The sequence below is a fragment of the Epinephelus moara genome, chromosome 3, assembly GCF_006386435.1.
Source record: "Epinephelus moara isolate mb chromosome 3, YSFRI_EMoa_1.0, whole genome shotgun sequence".
In the NCBI taxonomy this organism is placed as follows: domain Eukaryota; kingdom Metazoa; phylum Chordata; class Actinopteri; order Perciformes; family Serranidae; genus Epinephelus; species Epinephelus moara.
Window position 1 is genome coordinate 32892691 of NC_065508.1, and position 20015 is coordinate 32912705.

General features: G+C 39.7%; 1 protein-coding gene across 1 annotated transcript; it reads left to right on the forward strand.

The window, feature by feature from the left end:
- Window positions 1-1371: 1371 nt before the first annotated feature.
- Window positions 1372-6878, forward strand: LOC126388288 (LIM/homeobox protein Lhx1-like). Its single transcript, XM_050041325.1, has 5 exons — window positions 1372-2042; window positions 2738-2958; window positions 3323-3594; window positions 4401-4557; window positions 4836-6878. Exons 1-5 carry the CDS (start codon window positions 1873-1875, stop codon window positions 5210-5212), a joined length of 1197 nt encoding a protein of 398 aa, XP_049897282.1. The 5' UTR covers window positions 1372-1872; the 3' UTR covers window positions 5213-6878.
- The last annotated feature ends 13137 nt before the right edge of the window (window positions 6879-20015 follow it).

Consider the following 20015-nt stretch of genomic DNA (forward strand, 5'->3'; position numbering starts at 1 on the left):
TTTTGAGCAATTCTCCAGCTTTTTCTGTCCATGCTGTTTTATTAATTTAGGTCCTGTTAGGATTCAAGAGTGTTTGTCCAACAAAATAACTACTTGTGGTGCACTCTCAGAACAAATGTTTTAGGGTATGTGAGCCCACTGATAATTATGGGTTTATCACAGTAATTTGTGTCCAAGAAAATCTGTTTGACTTGGGGTTATAAAAGGTGTGTATTTGGGTTTTTCACTGCACTGTGCTTAGTTCTGCAACTTCATCCAGTTGAAAAACACATACAGTCAATGTTGAATTTTCACAAAATGTTATAGGTTTTAAAAAAACTTATATAACATATTATTGTGTTTGTTTGATTTTGACTAATTGCTGGAGTTAGATCCACAGTAGATGTTTCAAAAGCACAATTAAATATGACTAGAAATAGACAGGAACACAAATGCAACCATCAACACCTTGCACTATTTTCATCCCCTTTTTAAATGCTAGAAATCTGCTGTCAAACAAAAACTAACTGTAGTCAATGTGCCTATATGCCAGATTTTCTGATGTATATTTGCCTGTAAGAGCTCGTGATGTCGCCTGCCAATAACAAACAAACGAAAAAAATCTGGACAAAAAAATTTGCTCGAAGAAAGAATTTGCAACTCTCTCGCATTTAATTTGATAGTGTCGGGAGCTGAGATATCAGGGACCAACAGAGCTGGGAGCCTGTATGGGGAAACGCGCTATCTCCTTCCCCAGCGCACCAACACGGTGCGATAACATCTAGGAGAGACAGCCTATCGCCACAGATTATAACCATTAGTGATCCGTGTCCTTTCAAACCAAATGGAGTATAATGTTGGGGCACAACATTAATCCACGTGGAAAGCTTGTGTTCGGCATGTTCATCTGTCCTCTCCCCATACTGCAGGGATAGCCCTGCTGATACTTTGTCATCTGCCACTGATGCAGTCTTATTCTCCCACACAACCCAGGAAATAATTTATTCATATGATATCATCACTGACCCTCGGCAGGCTATCCTTGAGAGAGAAACAGGCTGAGAGAAAAAAGAAAAGAGTTAGAGTTTTTTTTTAATTATTATTTCTTATTTCTATACAAAAATATTGCTCTGTTTAAAAATTGAAAGGCTTAAAACTAGTTAGTGTCATTCCTAAATTCAGTTTTGGATCTTGGCACTACTTGACTTATTATTTTTATTTTATTTTATTTTATTATATTTTCATTCATTTTATTTATTATTTTATTTTATTTTACACCCCTAGCATTCTACTTTTCTTTACATAATACTGAAGTGCATGAGTGAAATGAAAAGGCTGCTCATAGGTTTCTCCTGGACGTGACGTCACCGGTGTCTTAATAGGCAATAGGCTGAGCTTTAAAGAGGTGCGCTCATTACCGCGTTTCTCTCAGACCGAGAGCTCATCAGAGGAAAAATGGGACACAAATGACAAGGCTGAGCGCACTGACAGCATTTCAGCGTTATTTCCCTCTACTTTAGACACCACTCAGGATATATGGTGCAGTGGGTAGGCTATTTTTTCCTGCGCTTACCCGTAAACCCGCACTCTTCGGATGATCTTGATGGGCCCGCGGTGATCTCCAGTCTGTAATTTTGCTCCAGAAATGCTGTTTCTTCAACAGTTACCCTGTCGTCTGGAGCTGTTGGCCACATGTGGATTGTTGCCCCGTGGAACAGATCAGCTACATTTAATCTCACGGATGGTGATGTAATTATTCCCATTAATTTGGATACATTGGATTTTCCGGGATCATATCCAAACACCGAGGTGACTGGGACGTTGGAGAAAGAAAACATACATATATATATATCACACACACCCCACACACTGGGCTGGGAATAAGTCCAGACAATGCTTCAGTGTTCCAGCTGTGAAAAGCCTATTCTTGATAGGTTCCTGCTCAAAGTTTTGGACAGACCGTGGCACATAAAATGTGTCCAGTGCTGCGAATGCAAATGCACTTTGACAGAGAAGTGTTTTTCACGAGAGGGGAGACTGTATTGTAAGAATGACTTCTTTAGGTAAGTATCCAAAGTCTTTGTGTTTGATATAAATTTAGAAAAAAAGCAAGAATATAGCTGTTTATGTATTTTTTAAGCAAAATTTGTGCGTGGAATTAGACAAAACGAGAAAAATGCGCAAAATACAGATGCTAAATAAACGCTGATGGGGCCTGTATTTAAACTGCTCACCATGTTCTGCCAGGGTTCAATAAACTGTCTTTGTTTACAGTGTAGGAGCTGCTTTCTATTCGTGTAAATGTGCAGTTATATTATTTATTTATTTATATTTGGTTGTATTTTTAGAATAAGATATAGATTAGAAAATAGTGGAGAAAATACATAATTAAACAACCTGATATCATTTTTTATCTGCAATAAGATATTGAAATATAGCAGACTACAAACAGGCCTAATCCTAATTGCACATGTGATTGCTATGATGTTGCACTCATAATGGGATTATATTACAATTTTTCTTTATTATATTTTTCTATGTATTTCACTTAAGGTTGGACTATAGCTACATATCCTTATGGGCATTATTTCGACATAGATAAAATATAAGTATCCAACTATTGGACTATTATCCTGTGGTAGAATCAAAATCAGTGCTGTGCACCCATCATAGCAAAAGTCTAAAAGCATCTCAGGCATTGTTGTTAATAAATCTGGACTGTAACTTTTCCCTGACTGTTGCTCTCCCTCATCAACAGGACATTTGGGACCAAGTGTGACGGTTGCGCCCAGGGGATTTTACCCAGTGATCTTGTCCGCAGGGCCAAGAGCAAAGTGTTTCACCTGAACTGTTTCACCTGTGTGATGTGCAACAAACAGCTGTCCACAGGAGAGGAACTGTACATCCTGGACGAATTCAAGTTTGTTTGTAAGGAGGACTATCAAAACAACAATGGGAAAGACACAATCCTCCTTTCAGGTGGTTATACTGGGTGTTAATCAAGCCATTTTTGTTTTAAAAAGGAGATTGATTTTTAATCAAATTATTCATGAATAAATGGATTTTTATCATTATCAATATTTTTTTATTATTATTTTAAGCAGCAGCATATTTTCAGTTCTAACTCTTTCAAAAATATTTAATCCAGTCTAAACTGAAGTGTGTATTTAATTTATAGTGATACCGTCAACATGGAGTATTCAAAAATATTAATAATATATTTCTCCTGCTATATTAACAACGTGATTTTAAAATTCCACTGTTTTCCTATGTGTTTTGCTGGTATGATTTTGATTCTCAAATCCACGTACTAACATACATCATATATTTTTTCTCGTGGCAGTCACGACGTGCAGCGACCCGAGTTTGTCTCCAGACTCCCAGGACCCGCAGGACGACGGGAAGGACTCAGAAACGGGACATTTGTCCGATAAAGACAACAACAACGAGAACGACGAGCAGAGCGCCGTCGGGAAACGACGCGGGCCTCGGACCACCATAAAAGCCAAGCAGCTGGAGACCCTGAAAGCTGCTTTCGCGGCCACGCCGAAACCCACGAGGCACATCAGGGAGCAGCTGTCACGAGAGACCGGCCTCACCATGAGAGTCATCCAGGTAAAAGGAAGAAAAGAGTTGATACTGTATTAAGAGGGTGTCTGCTGCACTGTTTCATCCATCTACATCCATTATCGGACACCTCAGTCCCATCCAAATCTGTGCGCAGCGTCCTGATAGGTTACACGGTGCCTCCAGGATCAACACGACAGAGAATAAAGTCAGGAGTCTAGATTATATCAGAACGCCTTAAAAAGCTTTTTTGGACACCACGTTTTGCAGACACCCTTAGGGAATTTGTCCTTAATGCTCTGCTGATTTTTTTCTCCAGATAGGGTTTCCAAACCATTTCCCATAATCTTTTCTCCCTTTGCGCTTCTAAAACCCTTAAAAGCAGGACTCACTTAGCACTGATGTCCATGGAATTTTTAAAAAGCTCCTTCGATTAAATTCCCTGGGAAATTTTGACATCAAAATGCATTAAAAGTAAATTATGTTTGAGTGGGCTAAATACTAAAAACTCATCATTTTACATGCCCAACATTTGCTTTTTACGCATTTAAAAATTCTTATTCCGTCCTCCAAACAAACCTATTATTACCAGTGTGAACCGCTTTTCCTTTTTCATGGCAAGAAGTTCATGGTAATATTTCAATAATAAACTGTCAGTAATTGTGTAGGTATTCTAAAATAGATCTTGATGCTATCGAAGTATTTAATTTTTTGACGCAACAGGGAGGTTAGATATGTTGCTTTCACGGCCCTGCAAGGCATACGCACATGACGTCCTTTCCTTCAGTAGCCTGTCCTGCTTGTGTCATCTGCTCCGCTCATGTTGTCTATTTATTTCTCACTTCGTCCTAAAGGTTTGGTTCCAAAATCGGAGGTCCAAAGAGAGACGCATGAAGCAGCTGAGCGCTCTGAGCGGCCGGAGACACGTGTTCTTCCGCGGCCAGAGGAGGATGAGGGCGCTGGGAGAGAGACTGGAGGCAGAGGAGCTTGGACACTTCTCTTATTATGGAGGTGAGGTGCATGTTTTGGGATGTAGGATTGATCATTTTCTTGATATTAAAAAAATCATAGTCATTTCATGAAGAGGTTTACCACAATATCAATTAAACGTTCCTCTTTGGTTGACCTATTTATTATAATTAATTCAATCTATTTTGTGCTGAGTTTTGGGTCTGTTTATTTGGCTGAAAAGTTTAGAGAAAAATGCATTTAAAAAAACAGTTTTTATCATTTATATTTTTTTCTTTAAATTCTGATATATTGACTAATCCAGATCTCTATGCCTGCAGATTATCCTGCTGAATACTACAGCTCAGGAGGGAATTATGAGTACTACCAAGGCCCACCATCATCCCAGGCTCAGACTCCAGCAGACTTGGGCTTTGTGCCCTCCTCTGTTCCTGCTGGCACCCCATTAGGAGCAATAGACCACCACCACCCAGGGCACCACTGTCCTGGAGAGGTGCACTGTTTCTCTGACACAGTATCTCACCATCCTGCGGACTCACCCAGTCCTGAGCCCACTATGCCGGGCTCAATGCACAGCATCTCCAGTGAGATGTGTGGCCCCAGCACACCCTACACGACTGTGTCTCTCAGTGACAATGGATACACCAACCAGCTGTCACAACCCTCGTCAGAAATAAGCGAAGGCACTGTCTGGTGATCCAGTCGACTCCAAACCACAAGGCACACCTGGATATTTGAAGGCAAATCAATTGCTTTTCATTTGGTGTTCATTTATTTAAATGCACTTTTATTTATTTATTTGTCTATTTATTTATTTGCTTGCATTTCTGTTAAGCTCTATTTAACTATTTATAAATCTCTATATTTGTATGTTGGTATAATTGTTTATTGACTAGCCAATCAATAGATTGTTTTCATGTGAATTTGACCCATTAACACACTCACAATGCTGGGCCTCATTGATCAAGCAATAAACAAACACATTTATATGCTGCAGAAAGTGTTTTTTTACAGTTTGCAAAACCTTTTCTGCCACATATCGAGCATTATTGTCCTTAAAATCATGTTAATGTGAAGGTGCATGACAGATTTTTTTTTTATAATACCTTTCAGTGTTTCAGTGACAAACAGCACTCCATCCACGAGTTCATGTGTAATACGATATTTTATCATTTAAAAGCAGAATATGATTGTGATGTTCAATACATTGGACCAAATACCTCTCTCAGGACGGTGGAAACATTGTTTTTATTTGCCTTTATTTGTCAGCCATTTCCTTTTTAATTATTTTACTACCAACACATGTTTGCCTTCAGAGGGATATCTTTATAAATCTGAAAATTTTATATGTAACAGAATTTGACTTTAACATGACATGAGTCCAATGTTATATATAGAATAATGGACAGTACAGAGGAGTCAACTGTTTACCTAAAGCTCCAGTATTCAGGGGTTTGAATATCAGCATTGTATAAAACCGATGGACAGACCATTCAATGCAAACAAACCAAACTTTTGTAGCTGTTTATGTGGTCGCTCACTGTGCTAGTTTGTACTATGTCCTCATTAAAAACACAGAAACTACTAATAAACCGTTGCCAAATGAATGCACAGCAAAACCCTGCAGCTCCAGGTGTGACACAGACTTTTTTTTTTTAAGTGTTCTCCTTTTCTAATTATCTGAGCATGTTCGTAGTAAAAACAGTCATTTGCTGCTCAGTTAGTCGATCAGCCGAGACTCGGACTGGTTTTGTCTTAATGGATCAAAATGTCAAATTATTCACATTGATGGTCTCATACACTGCCAGCAGCAGCAATGTTTTTTATGAGACATACTTGATTGTTCCAATTAAGTTTATGAGATCGGTGTTTACGACCATTCACTGTATAATAAAACACATACTGATCGCTTTTATTTGGTAATCATTTTGGGCGGAAAATATTGTTCTTTCAAATAAGAGTGATTCTTGATTTTGTAAAGGTTTAATGAACAGGGATTTGTTACAGCGGGATTTTTTTAAATAGATTATAATGATTGCAACAGGGGATCCCTCAAGGAAATGCATTTCCAGACTTGACAGTATTGTAATATTCAGAATCATACTCAAATCTGATGTAATCAGTGGCAGTGCTTAGTTATCTAAATAGATATACCTATATACTTATGCTTGCTTATTTATAATAACATGACTATGCCATAGAAATGTATTTGTTTTTCTATAGACTGCACATTTGACATCATGCCCTGTATTTGTATATCCAGGCATAGGTGAAGATTTCAGCGGGCGCAGGGGACACATCCTGCTTAATATTTACATAGTTGCATTTTTGTGCATTTTCCCCCTCCAATAAAAACATGAAAGTAGCAGAGGCCTTTATTTTGGACTAAATTATAAATTAATTGATGCAGAAAAGGCACTGGTCGGGGCACAATAAAATCACCAGAATGCAGGAAATAAAGTGTTAAACGCTTAAAATGCTGAAACAAAACCTGTACCCTTCCAGGGCACTGTGAATGGTAAAGGCACTGTCTGAGAGGCACACTGCAATATGATGGAGCTTTGTCTACATGTCATTTTAATGACAGCTTTATCTTGTTGCATTAAGCTGACTGCGATTGGTTGTCTCATAAAAGAAAGAGAATTTCTGCATCCAAAATATATTTTGACGCTATTCTGGGTTGACTGGGTTAAACTCTTTATGAGCTGCTAAACACAATTAACATACAATATTATACATTTTCTAACTTGTGCTCAATTGCTGTAAAGTTGAGCATTTTCTATTGTTACAGATTGTTAAACGATAGCCCTTGGAAGAGGTTTGTAGGTTCTCTTATAAAAGCTCTTGCTGTGCTTTCTGTCTGATGCAGCACAGTCAACAAAACTGGAGCTGCTTGGTGTGGTGTTACTGACAGTGTTGGCTATTCCCGATGAAACCTCTAGCCAGCAATCAATGAACTTTCAGGAGCAATCGGTCAGCATTCTTTTCAGATCACTTTGCAAAATGTTAGTGAACTATTAAGTTTATAAAGTGCCTGTTTCTGTTGTAAGGGAAGAACACAGAAGTTTAAATGATTTTCGGACACAGCTTTCACAGTTTAAAGTTTATTTACCTGTTTTTCTTTCTAGATTAAATCAAATTAGTTCAAGGTAATGTTCCTCAAACATTAAGAGCAAACCAGAATCAGGCAATTCACACTTTAGACGTTTCAGCGGGAATTATCAATGCATATAATGTACAGTGAGGGTGTATATGTGTGCATGTGTGTGTCTACATTATGCAAACAAGCTTCTTGCTACATTTGGGAATTGTCTGTAGGCTCGACTGAAATGTTAACTCATACTTTGAGTCATCTTTGTTGGTAGTGTTTAAGAGACTGATGACAGAGAAAACCTTAAAGTCAGGGAAAGGTGAGAACAGCACAAAGGAGGACGAGACAAATGCTGAATATGGAGGCCAGTGAGCAGTGAAGCAGGAGGCTGAAGGAGCAGATCAGCAGAGTTGTTAGGGGGAAGGGAATGAGAGACAAGGGGAATGTTTTCAAAGATTCAGTTTGGGTTTGACATCTCTGGTCACAAAATCTAAACGTGATGAAAGGAGAACAATGAGGATGGACTAAGAAGCTGATACCTCTCAGTGAAGCCAAAGCACACTTCCCTTTATGAACACCAGACAAACACAGGAGGTGAAATTAAAGGACAAACCTGACGATATTCTGTATTTTTGTTAGTGTCAACAGATCAAATGAAAGGATCAAAACCAACAAATTAATCCATCTTACGCTTTCTGACTTCCCTAACTTGTCAGTGGCTCTCAGCCCCAAGCTCATCGTTCCTAATTAAGAATTTTTCTTAATAAATTGGCCATTGTTTATAGTGATCAAGTGATTGATCCTGAAATTCATAGGTACTGTAATTTTTAGCAAATATGACTCAAACTGGAGTAAATGGTGCATTTGTTGGGGACTACTTTCAGTTGTACTAGTGAGCATTACAACAGCAGGACACTGTTTGTGGGATCAGTTCAAAATGAACTACAGTGTGTATGTACCTGGTCAACAGGAAAAATAAAGATATCATCAGAATAATCCTTTTCATAGTTAGACCCTAACTCTGGAAGTAAGATCACTTAATGATACATTTAGGCTTTCTGAAAAGATACGCAGATTTTGTGTGGCCAGCTGCTGATGGGAGGAAGCTTGAGGCACCACCTTTTTCATCAGCTGGTGATTGTTACTCTACACTGTTTCATCCCACTCCTGGATTAGTGTCCGCATCACACAGCTTTATTTCACAGAGCATTTCTGCTTTACATCAGCCTTTCTCAAGAGTGGATTATTTGTACAATTATGGTTATTTGTATTGGGGTATTCTGTTTACTTTCTAAGCTTTACTCTGTGTTATTTTACTGTAAAACATGGTTTAAGTCATACATACACACACACACACACACACACACACACACACACACACACACACACACACACACCAATCAGCCAAAACATTAAAACCAGTGGTGGATGAAGTGAGTAACATTGATCATTTTGTTACAATGTAATGTTCTGCTGGGAGACCACTGGTCATGGCATTCATGTGGGTGCCACTTGACGCCCTCCCCCACCCACCCAAACACCGCTGTGGGCTAAGTAACCCCCCCTCACGGCAACGGTACTCCCTGATGGCAGTGGGCCCTCCAGCAGAAAAATGTGCCATGCTACACCACAAAAGCTGCTCAGGAATGGCCCGAGGAACATGACCAAAAGCTCAAGGTATCGATCTGTCCTCCAAATCTCCCACACCCCAATCTGATTGAGCATCTTGGGAACTGTGGTACCTCACCTCACAACTGACAGGTCTCAAATGATCCGAAGCCAGCATCCCAGTGCCAGACACCACAGGACACCTTCCAGAGGTCATGTCCACGCCTTGACATGTCAGAGACAAGTCCGATCCAGGGAGGGCCTACCGTGAATTAGGGGTACCTCTGATGCTGCTGGACCTCACAGCGGCCTTTGATACAGTCGACCATGCAGTCCTTGTATCTCGCCTAGAGCAGTATGTAGGCATCCGCGGCACTGCTCTTCAATGGTTTAGATCGTATCTGGCCAATAGGAGCTTCTCTGTGATGATTGGTGACCTCCACTCATCATATGCATTTCTTCCTTGTGGGGTGCCACAGGGATCTATTCTTGGCCCTATCCTCTTTTCATTGTATTTGCTACCTCTGGGATCAATAATAACAAATAAAAAAAATCTGTCTTTCCATCTTTATGCAGATGATTTACAGATTTATTTGCCGATGAAACCCAATGAAAGTACTGCATTTAATAAGTTACTGGATTGTGTTAGTGACGTAAAGCAGTGGCTGGCACGAAACTTTCTGCACCTGAATGACAGCAAAACTGAATGTATTTTGTTTGGCACTTCACCTATGTCGAATGTTATTGCAACAACCTGTAGCACTCTGGCCCCCTTTTTTTAAACCACATGTAAAAAATCTTGGTGTAACATTTGACAATGGTTTGAAGTTCGATAAACACATTAGTTCCGTTGTTAGAACAAGCTTTTTTCAGCTCCGTCTCTTGGCCAAAGTGAAGCCTTTTCTCAATTGGCAGGACCTTGAGAAGGCAATTCATGCATTCATCAGCTTACGATTGGATTACTGTAATGCCCTTTATGTCGGCCTCAGCCAGTCTTCCCTTTCACGTCTTCAACTTGTACAGAATGCTGTGGCCCGATTTTTAACAAACACGCCCAGACGTGAACACATCACCCCTGTGCTGTTGTCACTCCACTGGCTTCCAGTTCGTTTTAGGATAGATTTTAAACTTTTGTTGTCTGTTTTTAATGCCACTAATGGCCTTGCTCCTCTCTACTTGTCAGAGATTTTAACTATCCACGATAGTGGCAGGGTCCTGCGCTTGTCTGATCAGCTTCTGTTAGAAGTCCCAAGGTCGAGATATAAACAATGGGGTGACCGTTCGTCTACTGTTGCTGCTCCAAGATTGTGGAACAAGCTTCCCCCTGACATACGCACCATTACTGATCTCGGCCTTTTTAAATCGAATGAAAGACCTACCTTTTTAGAATTGCTTTTAATTCCGACTAGGGCTATCCTTTTTTTTAATGTTTATTTATTCTGTTTTAATGTATTTTATCTACGTTGAAAGGCTTTTAATGCCCTGTAGCACTGTTGCACTTTCCATTGTTTTTCTTTTCTGTATTGTCTTATTGTTTTTTGTTTTGTTTTTGTGTGTGTGTGTGTGTGTGTGTGTGTTTGGTACTTCATGTACTTTCATTGTTATTTGACACTGTTGTCAAGCACTTTGGGTACCTTTGGGTTTTGTAAAGGGCTATAGAAATAAATGTTGATTCATTGATTGATTGATTGATTGATTGATCAGATTTAGATCTGGGGAATTTTGAGGCCGGGTCGATGCCTTTACCTTTTTGTTGTGTTACTTATTTACCATATGTTTTGGAGTCAGTTGAAGAGTGCTTAAGCAGTACAGTAAAATAAGTAAGAAAGTTAAAGGTGCACGGAAAAGAAAAAAAATGGAGGAAGTAGGAGGGTAGTAATGGGACTCCCTAAAAACTTTTTTTTCACCCAGGGGCAGGACCTTATTGTGTCACTGTTGTGTGTCTGATGCGCATCCTCATTAGCTGGCATTGGGTTGTCTCCATGACTTATGGGATAAGCTAGCAAAACCTAAAAATTTGTTTTTCAACCTAATCTTTGCCTCGACCCCAAGAATAAGCCCACGGGAGACTTCTCTCCTGACTATAACTTCATACAGAGATGATAATTTTTTTTTTTTGTGATCATTGATTCATTAAGATGCACCTAGAGTTATGCTCCTTGTACTGCTGGCACAGCTGCAATCACAAGACTTTTTAAACTACTTTTTTCTGACTGCATCATACCGTTATGCTGGAAAATATGTGCAATTAAATAGTGCTAAAATATACTGACGTTTAGATGGATTTAAAGCAGCTGTGTGGAACTTTTCGTTTTCGTTGATTATAGCGCCCCTTTGGTCGAAGCGGTATGACACCCACAGCCTGGCGTCGTAAAATTCCAACTGCAGCCGGCAGTTACAGCATGTATTTGTTTTGGAGAGCGAGAGGATTAACTAACGTCAGGTCAGTCCAAGTAATTAGTGGAAACAGCAAAATGACTCAGTAAATTCTCCTGTCGTGTTTCTATTCTGATCTAATCTAATCTGTTGTGTATTTTGAGCTACTAAGGCTACTGTAGTAGTGTGAGCCCCATTTATTCTGGGTAATGTAGTAACCGTTGTTGTGCTACTGGAAACAATGAGAAGCAGCCGTGTACGTTCGGTGTAAGGAGCAATAAACAGTTAACAAGTCATCTGCTGAGTCCGCATTATTATGTGAAAAGAATACTCAGACGATTTGGGAGTTATGCCCTTTCTCTATCATTTTCATATTGAGACAGTGGTTAGCATGGCACTTGTAGGGGGTCAGTACATCTTGCGCAGAGGGATACACCGGTGAGCAACAGCTGCAGCTGGCTCTGGGACAGGTACGCTAGGTCACTCGGTAAAAGCAAACAAAGAGACGACACGGACGATATTACTCACCCGACTGAAAGCTGTCCATCAGCTCCTGCAGGCCTGGGCAATTTTTCCAGTTCATCTTAGGAACATGAGAAAAAGTTTCAATCACGCCAGGATTAGTGATTGCTGCAAAGTTTTCACTCCATGTGATGCACTCTCTGCGGTGGTTTTCCTCCTGATGATGTATCTCCCCAACGATGGTAGCACCGAGTCCCATTCTGTGCAGCAAAATGGGAGCGGAGGATTCAGCCTCTCTTCTCGCCCGCTCAGCATCAAACACATGGAGTTCCTCATTTGTGTACTCCGGCTCAAACAGGTATGGCTCTGGGTCTGTGTCCGCTACAAGAAACTTTTCAAAATCGCGTTCAAAGTCGTCCATTGCAGCTACTATAGTCCGGAGATATTGCTAGGCTAAATAAACAGCTGAGTTTTGTTTACAAGGTATGTCTGTGCCTGCTCACCGGTGTATCCCTCCGCGGATCACAGCGCACAGCGCAGGACGTACTGACCCCAATGCTAACCGCTGAGACCCAGCCACTGGACGTACAGACACAAAAAAGATATCGATCATGTTGTCTCAATATGAAAATGATAGAGAAAGGGCATAACTCCCAAATCGTCGGAGTATTCTTTTATGTGAAGATACACAGTGAAACATAACATAATCTGTTATGCGTGTTGGTTGCGTCTGCCAGCCTTCGCTTGCAAAGCTAACGCTACTAACGTTAGGTCAGTCCAAGTAATTAGTGGAAACATGCTAACATGCTAACATGCTAACGTTACACACAAATTAGTAGTAAAGTAAGACCTGTTCATAAATGTTATGGTGTAGCTCTGAATTTCTTATAAACTGAGGACAACTGCCTGCTGTATATTTGTGTTCATAGTCAGTCACAGATAATTTTACATGATGGTCCTTCGTTATCCGCCATGACATCAAAAGTACAACCAAGTCCTCTTAGATACATCTCTGGTAAAACTGTTAGGTGTTACGTGTTCAGCAATGCCCGTTGCGTACTGCTTACTCGAAGAACACTGTAAACACGGCTCCTTCTTCTTCTGTGGTTTAATCGCTACGGGCGAGCAGAATCACTTCAGCCTCGGGTGCCGTATTCTGGTTTGCTGACTTCGCTGTTTGTCCGACCCGAGCGAGGCTACGCTAAATAGCCATATAGAGAAAGGCTTTTTTGTCGTGGTGGGTTCAAATAAATATGCGGATTTTCAGGGGGGGGGATGATACGAACTAGGGACAGTTTTATTAATGGTAAAAAGTTCCGCACAGCTGCTTTAATTATGGCCAACAACAAAAATCTACTGATATCAATGTAGTATCCTGTATCAGTCTGTAACAGTCGCAAAGCCCGAACAGGGTTTAAAGGCAGACTACCAGTTTCCATGAACATATGCGTGAGGCCAAATACAGGAAAACTTGAATAGTATTCTTTATGCCTTCATATGTGACATCATCCGTTGGTTTGTTGACTCCCAGTTTGAAGCCTTGTATTCCGCATTTTAACATGGGTTTGAAAACCAGTGCCAAACAAAAAAAGACAACCAAAGTAAAAGAATGCTTACATAAAAAATATATATAAGCTCCTCCCCCTTGACCTCTGGCTGGTTGACATAAAATGCATTCATTCTGGTAAGCGGGCACAGGAAACAAAACTCCGGTATACTAAGAAATATAGAGAGCTTTCCCCAGATGTAAAAGGCTCAATCAGCATTGTGTGAACTCATGTGACACGAGCCTGAATCTAACGGATGTTCATTTATATGTAAAAGTCTCAGACTCTTTAAATATATGCTACATGCAATAATAACAAATACAATATTTAAATAATGTTGATGAATGCATTTTATAGCAGATATAGCTAAATTCTATTTCAAGTTTCAAATAGAATATTCAATAAAATACAAAAATATATTTAATGTTTTAAACTGTGTCCCATTGTGTTGATTAAAGCCAATGTCTAAAGCCTACAATGTTGAAATGTTAGGAGATAATGCTATGCTGTTAATCAAGCTAATCCCTGTTTATCTGAGCAAAATGCCATGATTAAGAGAGAGATTTGCATGTCAAATACATGGCCAGCAAATCAATTTAAATCTAGTTAACAGTGATTGTGGCGACTCTTGAATAAACCATGCACAGTAATGGTTATCTGTCGTCTGAGGTGTGATTTGTAGCTTTATTTGGCTGCAGTACTAACTGTACTGTGTCCAAGAGTGTGTAGGCCTACATATTTTATATTGTGTACATATTGTACACCCAAATCTGATTTTTTTTTTTTGTAAATCAAATGACTGAACATCTAAAAGTAAAAATGAATAAATAGATAAATAATAATAAGCCAGCTGAGTGCTAATCAGCTGACTAATACTTTTGACCAGATGGACACTTTGACCGCTAGAATGGCCTGACATTTGACCTGGCTGACAGCTACTTGGTTAGTTGCCTGCAGTTAGTCTCTTATAGGCGTTCACACTGGCACAGTTCCTACACATTCCAAGTGGGCTAACCCCAACTTTAGCCTAGGACCTGCTGATCAAGAGCAGGGCCATTCCCAAGTTTGCAGTATTCTTCCCTGAAAATGAACTTAACCCAGAGCTAAACGTTGCCAGTGTGAAGTGGGGCTCGGTAAACTGTAAAACAGTAAACAGCAAATTTTAGATTGTTAATGTGAATTGTGTGTTTCAGCAGACATTTATCCAATGGCTAATAGAGGTGCTGTGTAAATTGTATAGCCCTGGGCTTAGGCTAACTGAGCTGTGAATAGAGACTAAATTAGCCCTGGGGATAGCCCTAAGCTGAGAGAATGCATTGTAAAAAGCTGCACAAAACATATATATAGGGCTGTAATGGTTCATAAATTCACTGTTTGGTTCAATACGACACAGTTTGATACATTTTTGATACAACAAAGCAGTGGAAATGACATGGAAATTTCCTTGATTTTTAAAATTTGCAATTCATCCAAATGAATATCATAAAGTATTATCTTTTGGTCTTTTGGACTAAAATGTAGTATTGTAGATATAAACAAATACAAACAAAAAAAACTAGTTTCTGAAATATCAGAGAAATTTTACTTGTTTTTTAAATGTTGTTTAGGCTTTTGGTTTTCGTACAAAGCAGGAACAGGTGTGTGAAGGAATATTGTAATGGGGCCCAGTTCCATTAAGCATGCTCATAAAGCCTGTGTTTCTCACCACAGAGTAGGGCCACATATCTGTGGCTATAAATGTCATGTTACCAGTTGCTGTGGGGATTTCTTTTACCCTAATCAGATTGGCTGCCTAAATGCTGCACGGACAGCATTAGCTTGTAGCTTGTGTTGCCACTTGTTTTTGTCTAGTTCCACCGACTGACACATTGAGGTGAAGTCGGCGTAAGTAAGTTGACATGTTTTGAAGTATTCCCACTGATTTGTTGTCTCAGTGTCAGTTTAAATGCCACTCTGCTCAACTGATTTGGAAAAGTGAGCATAAGACATTAAAGCACTTCATATGAATACTTTTTATGACCTTTCCGTCAACTCTCTTACAGAGCAGAGTCTATAATGGCACTACACTGATGGACTTTGCAATTGATTAAAAAAAATAATGACATCCTATGCCCTCTTCTCCTAGGTAGCCTTATGAGCTTAGAAACCTAAAACCTAAGATGAGTAAATCTTCAATCTGAGTACAGTTAAACAATGGGACAAATATTATCAGTGGATAATAGGTATTGTAATTTGTGATAGAAATCCTTTTTATTTTCTAATCTGAATCTTATTTGAACTTAGATTTGGCCTTTTTGCAGATGCTGTTTCCTTTGACTTACTTGCAAAATGTGGCCTTATTCGCTAATTCCACTCTTTCTTCACTTTTTGCTCTAGGCTTGGTAGTCCACTTTCTGCATGAAAATCATTCACACATACAATTTTATAATCAATGCCCACAGTAATAGGATTCCTCTGGCCATGGGCAATTAATACAGTTTTTCCCTTTTTTCCCTCCCTGCGCTGATCTCAAAGCTACGAGACATTGGCTTCTCCTCATTTACATATTTATTGCATTGGACTCAAATCTGGCGAGTGATTGATGTGGAGCCTGCCTCCTGAATTTTTAGCGGCCCATTATTATGAAAGAGAGGGAGGGGGCTGCAGCACGTCAGTGTACTTTTGATTAAAGTTGAAGAGGACAGAATCATGAGTGTTCCCCACCTACTTTCTTTTCCTGCAGTGCTTAATCTGCAAGGCCAAGTGCTGAGGAGATTTCAGCATGTTATAGATATTGACAAGTCATTCACTCACAAAAACTGAGGCAGATATGCTCGTTAAGATTTTAATTAGCGTTTCACTTTCTGTTCATTTTTTAGAGATGACAATATAATGCCTTTCAATGAGACATATTGTCAGTTATTCTATGATATACCCTGGCAAAGCTTAGTACTATTACATCATCAAAAGATGTTGATCATTTTAAGATGATGAGACTTAAACATTCCACACCTGTAAGATAAACTGACAAACAGCTGCCAATTTTGCCCTCAGTATGTTCATCACTACCAGTCTGTGGAATCAAGTATGCATGATCTTGCTCTATCACAAAGTGCTTTACACAGAAAACAAAAAGGATTCAAAAAACAATATGCAAAATAGTCATCTGAAATACCATGCTATACGAAGGCATGAAGAGGTATTTGGTCCCTGATTGGTTTTACACAAAGCTATATACCCTGAACTCCAAACTGAATTCTTTTACATCACTTTGAGCGCTGTAATTATGGTTCGTGGGAACAATGAGACAAAGACATGACACAGACATGCAGAAGGTTGCTGCTTCTCTCATTTGCAATCAAGTGTGTAATGTTCTAGTGTGAAAAAGCTCAGCTCTGCAAAATGTGTGCGCGCATACATGTGTGTAATGGGGTTGATGACCAGGGTGGAGACAAGGGTGGAGGGGGGGGGTTCATCAGTTGTAGTGTTTCTGCCAAGTCCACACCTCTTCTGCTTTGTACTCCATGATCTTTTTGTCTGAGACACCACGTTACATACACAACAAATTTTGATTCAGTCTTGGAAAAAATGTAGCAGGTGAAAGCTGCCTTCTTCAGTTTGATTTAGTGGTAAGCAGCGAGCTTTAACAGCACTAACTGAAAGAAATATATTTCCTCCAGAAGTTTAAAGGGTAACTTAGGTATTTTCCAACCTGGCCCCTACTTTCCCATGTATTTGTGTCTAAGTGATTAATGGGAACAACAATTTTTTAGCTGGCTCAGAATTTAGCGAGAGCACTGCAGCCAGCAACGGCAAAACTGGTTACAATGCAATTCCTGTGGGCAACTGAGCATCGCCAGTCCATGTCCATTTGTTTTGTCACTGACCGGCTCAGATTGGTATTATAAGTGTCTGACAATTTATGCATAGGGTCCCTACAGAGGTCAACCTTTTTGTGAAAGAGTAATATCTTTTTTGTTTCACCAGAAATAGACCCAAAATCACCATAACCAAAACCACCAGACTCCATTTAAATAAACAGTAATTTAAACATGTGTAGAGCTGCCATATTTATCTAATTCTCCTTTTTCACCAAAATTAGTATGTGTATGCAGGTTTTTTTAAACATGTGAAAACAAGCTAAAAATAGGCCATAGACTTCTTTTCTATTGCTTGTAGACCAGAGCTGTGTACATGGCTCTGCAGCAGACATGTAGGCCTTTCTGTGTGTGGGGGTTTTCTTGGTGTGTCACATTCAACATCACAGACAGGCTAGAAAACAGGCTAGTAAACAGTAGAATACAGCCTGTGAGAACTTTGCAGTGGTTACTTCTTTTTATACACCTCTTGTTCTTTCAAACCCGGTGCAGACTAATTTGAATCGATGTTTGAGCACTGCTTCGGCGGAGATGGACGGTATTTTGTGGTGTCACGTCTTTGCATCTTGCTGGTTAAGGGGCTACAATTAACATGTTCACCCAGGTGTTTTGTCTCAATCACTGCCAATCGCAGCCAGAGCTGATAAATACCCTTGACTACTGCTGAGTCATTTGACCCGGGTGTGAATACTGACTGTAACCTTTCCCATTAAAAACCAGATATTTAGTGGGTCTTAGCGTTGTTGTTTTTTTGTTGTTGTTTTTTTGTGCAGAGGACAGGGGGCTTGACTGATTGAATTAAGGGTTTATTTCAACCAAACCAGAGCTGGTGACTGTTGGGACAGTGGAAAGATGAACCAAGACATTTTTTGTGATTTTTATTTTGTTTCTGTGGACTTTGAATGAAGTGTGTTTTACTTTAATAAAATTACAATTTATTTAAAGGAGATCTAGTGGGTTTGATGATGGTGATTTCGGGGCTGTTTCTGGTTAAACCAAAAGGATCTCTCTAACAAATACAGTTGACCTCTGTAGGGATCCTTTATGTTGTCAGACACTTAGAATAACAACCTGAGCCTGTCAGTGGCAAAAACAAACCCTTTCTTTGGACATAATTGACGGTGCACAAATGCACTAAGTCATTGCATTATAGCCTGTATCGCCACTGGTGGCTGCAGCACTCCCACTCAATGCCCTCTGGAGGTCAGGCAGCTTCTTGAGAACTTAAACATCTTTATCAGTCTGATTTAAATGTTTCAAACCAGCGATGTCAGATGACACTACTGTATGCGATGTTGTCAAGAACACTGATTTCCATGGTTGGCTGCCTTTGTCCTTCAGAGCCAGAGGACACTGGTCACAAATAAAGCCTTCCACAGGCCCTATGAGAAGCAGTAAACCAACATTTCCATAGGGAGCTGGCTTGCCACGCTCCAACGATACGCCTGTAATGCATGCATTTTAATGTGGCGCACCTCTCAAAATGGGCCACTGCTGGACTGATGTTTGCATTCAGCTAAACTCTTTTAGTCAGCACCCCTGTGCATACCGTAACTTATAATGAGTATGCTGTGCATGTGTGCGTAGCAGAATGCATGTTCTTCAGAGTAGCCTCCTCTTGAGTCATTAGTCAATCAGTATGTATATCCTGACATGCTACATGGGAAAGAAATACAGCTTTGTACCATAGTTGTATTTTGAAGTAAACAACAATTTATTTGCAATATTTTAAACCCAAACTTGCGACACTAACTGCCAAGTGCAACATCCGTGCTTTCGCAAGAGTAGTGATGGCTGAAAATGAATGAACAAATCTTTTTTAAACAACTCTTTTTAGTGTCTGTTATGTATCAGATCAGCTTGTCAAATGTCCAAGTGCTCATGAATCCCTAAATTTTCCCTCTTGCCCACTCGCTGTTGTCATAGGGTACTGCTCCTTGGATGATCTTTCTTCCAGCTTCAGTGTGTTCATGAGCTTTAAGTTGTAATGTGGACTCTCCAAAGAAGATATGTTGTATTTTATTGCTTTATCTTTAATGTGTTTTAACAACATGTTGATCACAAAATCAAAGGAAATGGATCAGCCGTGCTATGCAATGTGATCGGGTACTCATTTTTCCGATTATTCTAACACCACGAGAATGCGGCTCATGGTTGTGGAAGTAACTCTTCTAACTTCTTTGCCCCTCAAAGAACGACAGTTATTTTTCAATGGAACGCAATGATATGAAGCAATAAACTGACGCCCAACATTTTTGATGTGCTACAAATCAAAGTTAAGCTCACCTTTTTTCAGTGCTCCAATGATGCGGTGTGAACCAAGTGTCAACCAATCGTATTATTTGGTCCCTAGTTGTGGTGTAGTGTTATTTAGCTTAGTTAACTCTGGCTATTCTAGCTTTATCTGTATCGCTAATGCACACAGAGATGCAATGGGGTGGATAAAATGGGGCTCAGACACTAATCCAAAGCATAGATATTTTTTTGACCAAATACAACCTTTAGATGACGTTCAGTCAAGGTGCTCTGGTTCAAGTGGCAGACACACACAAGCCTGTG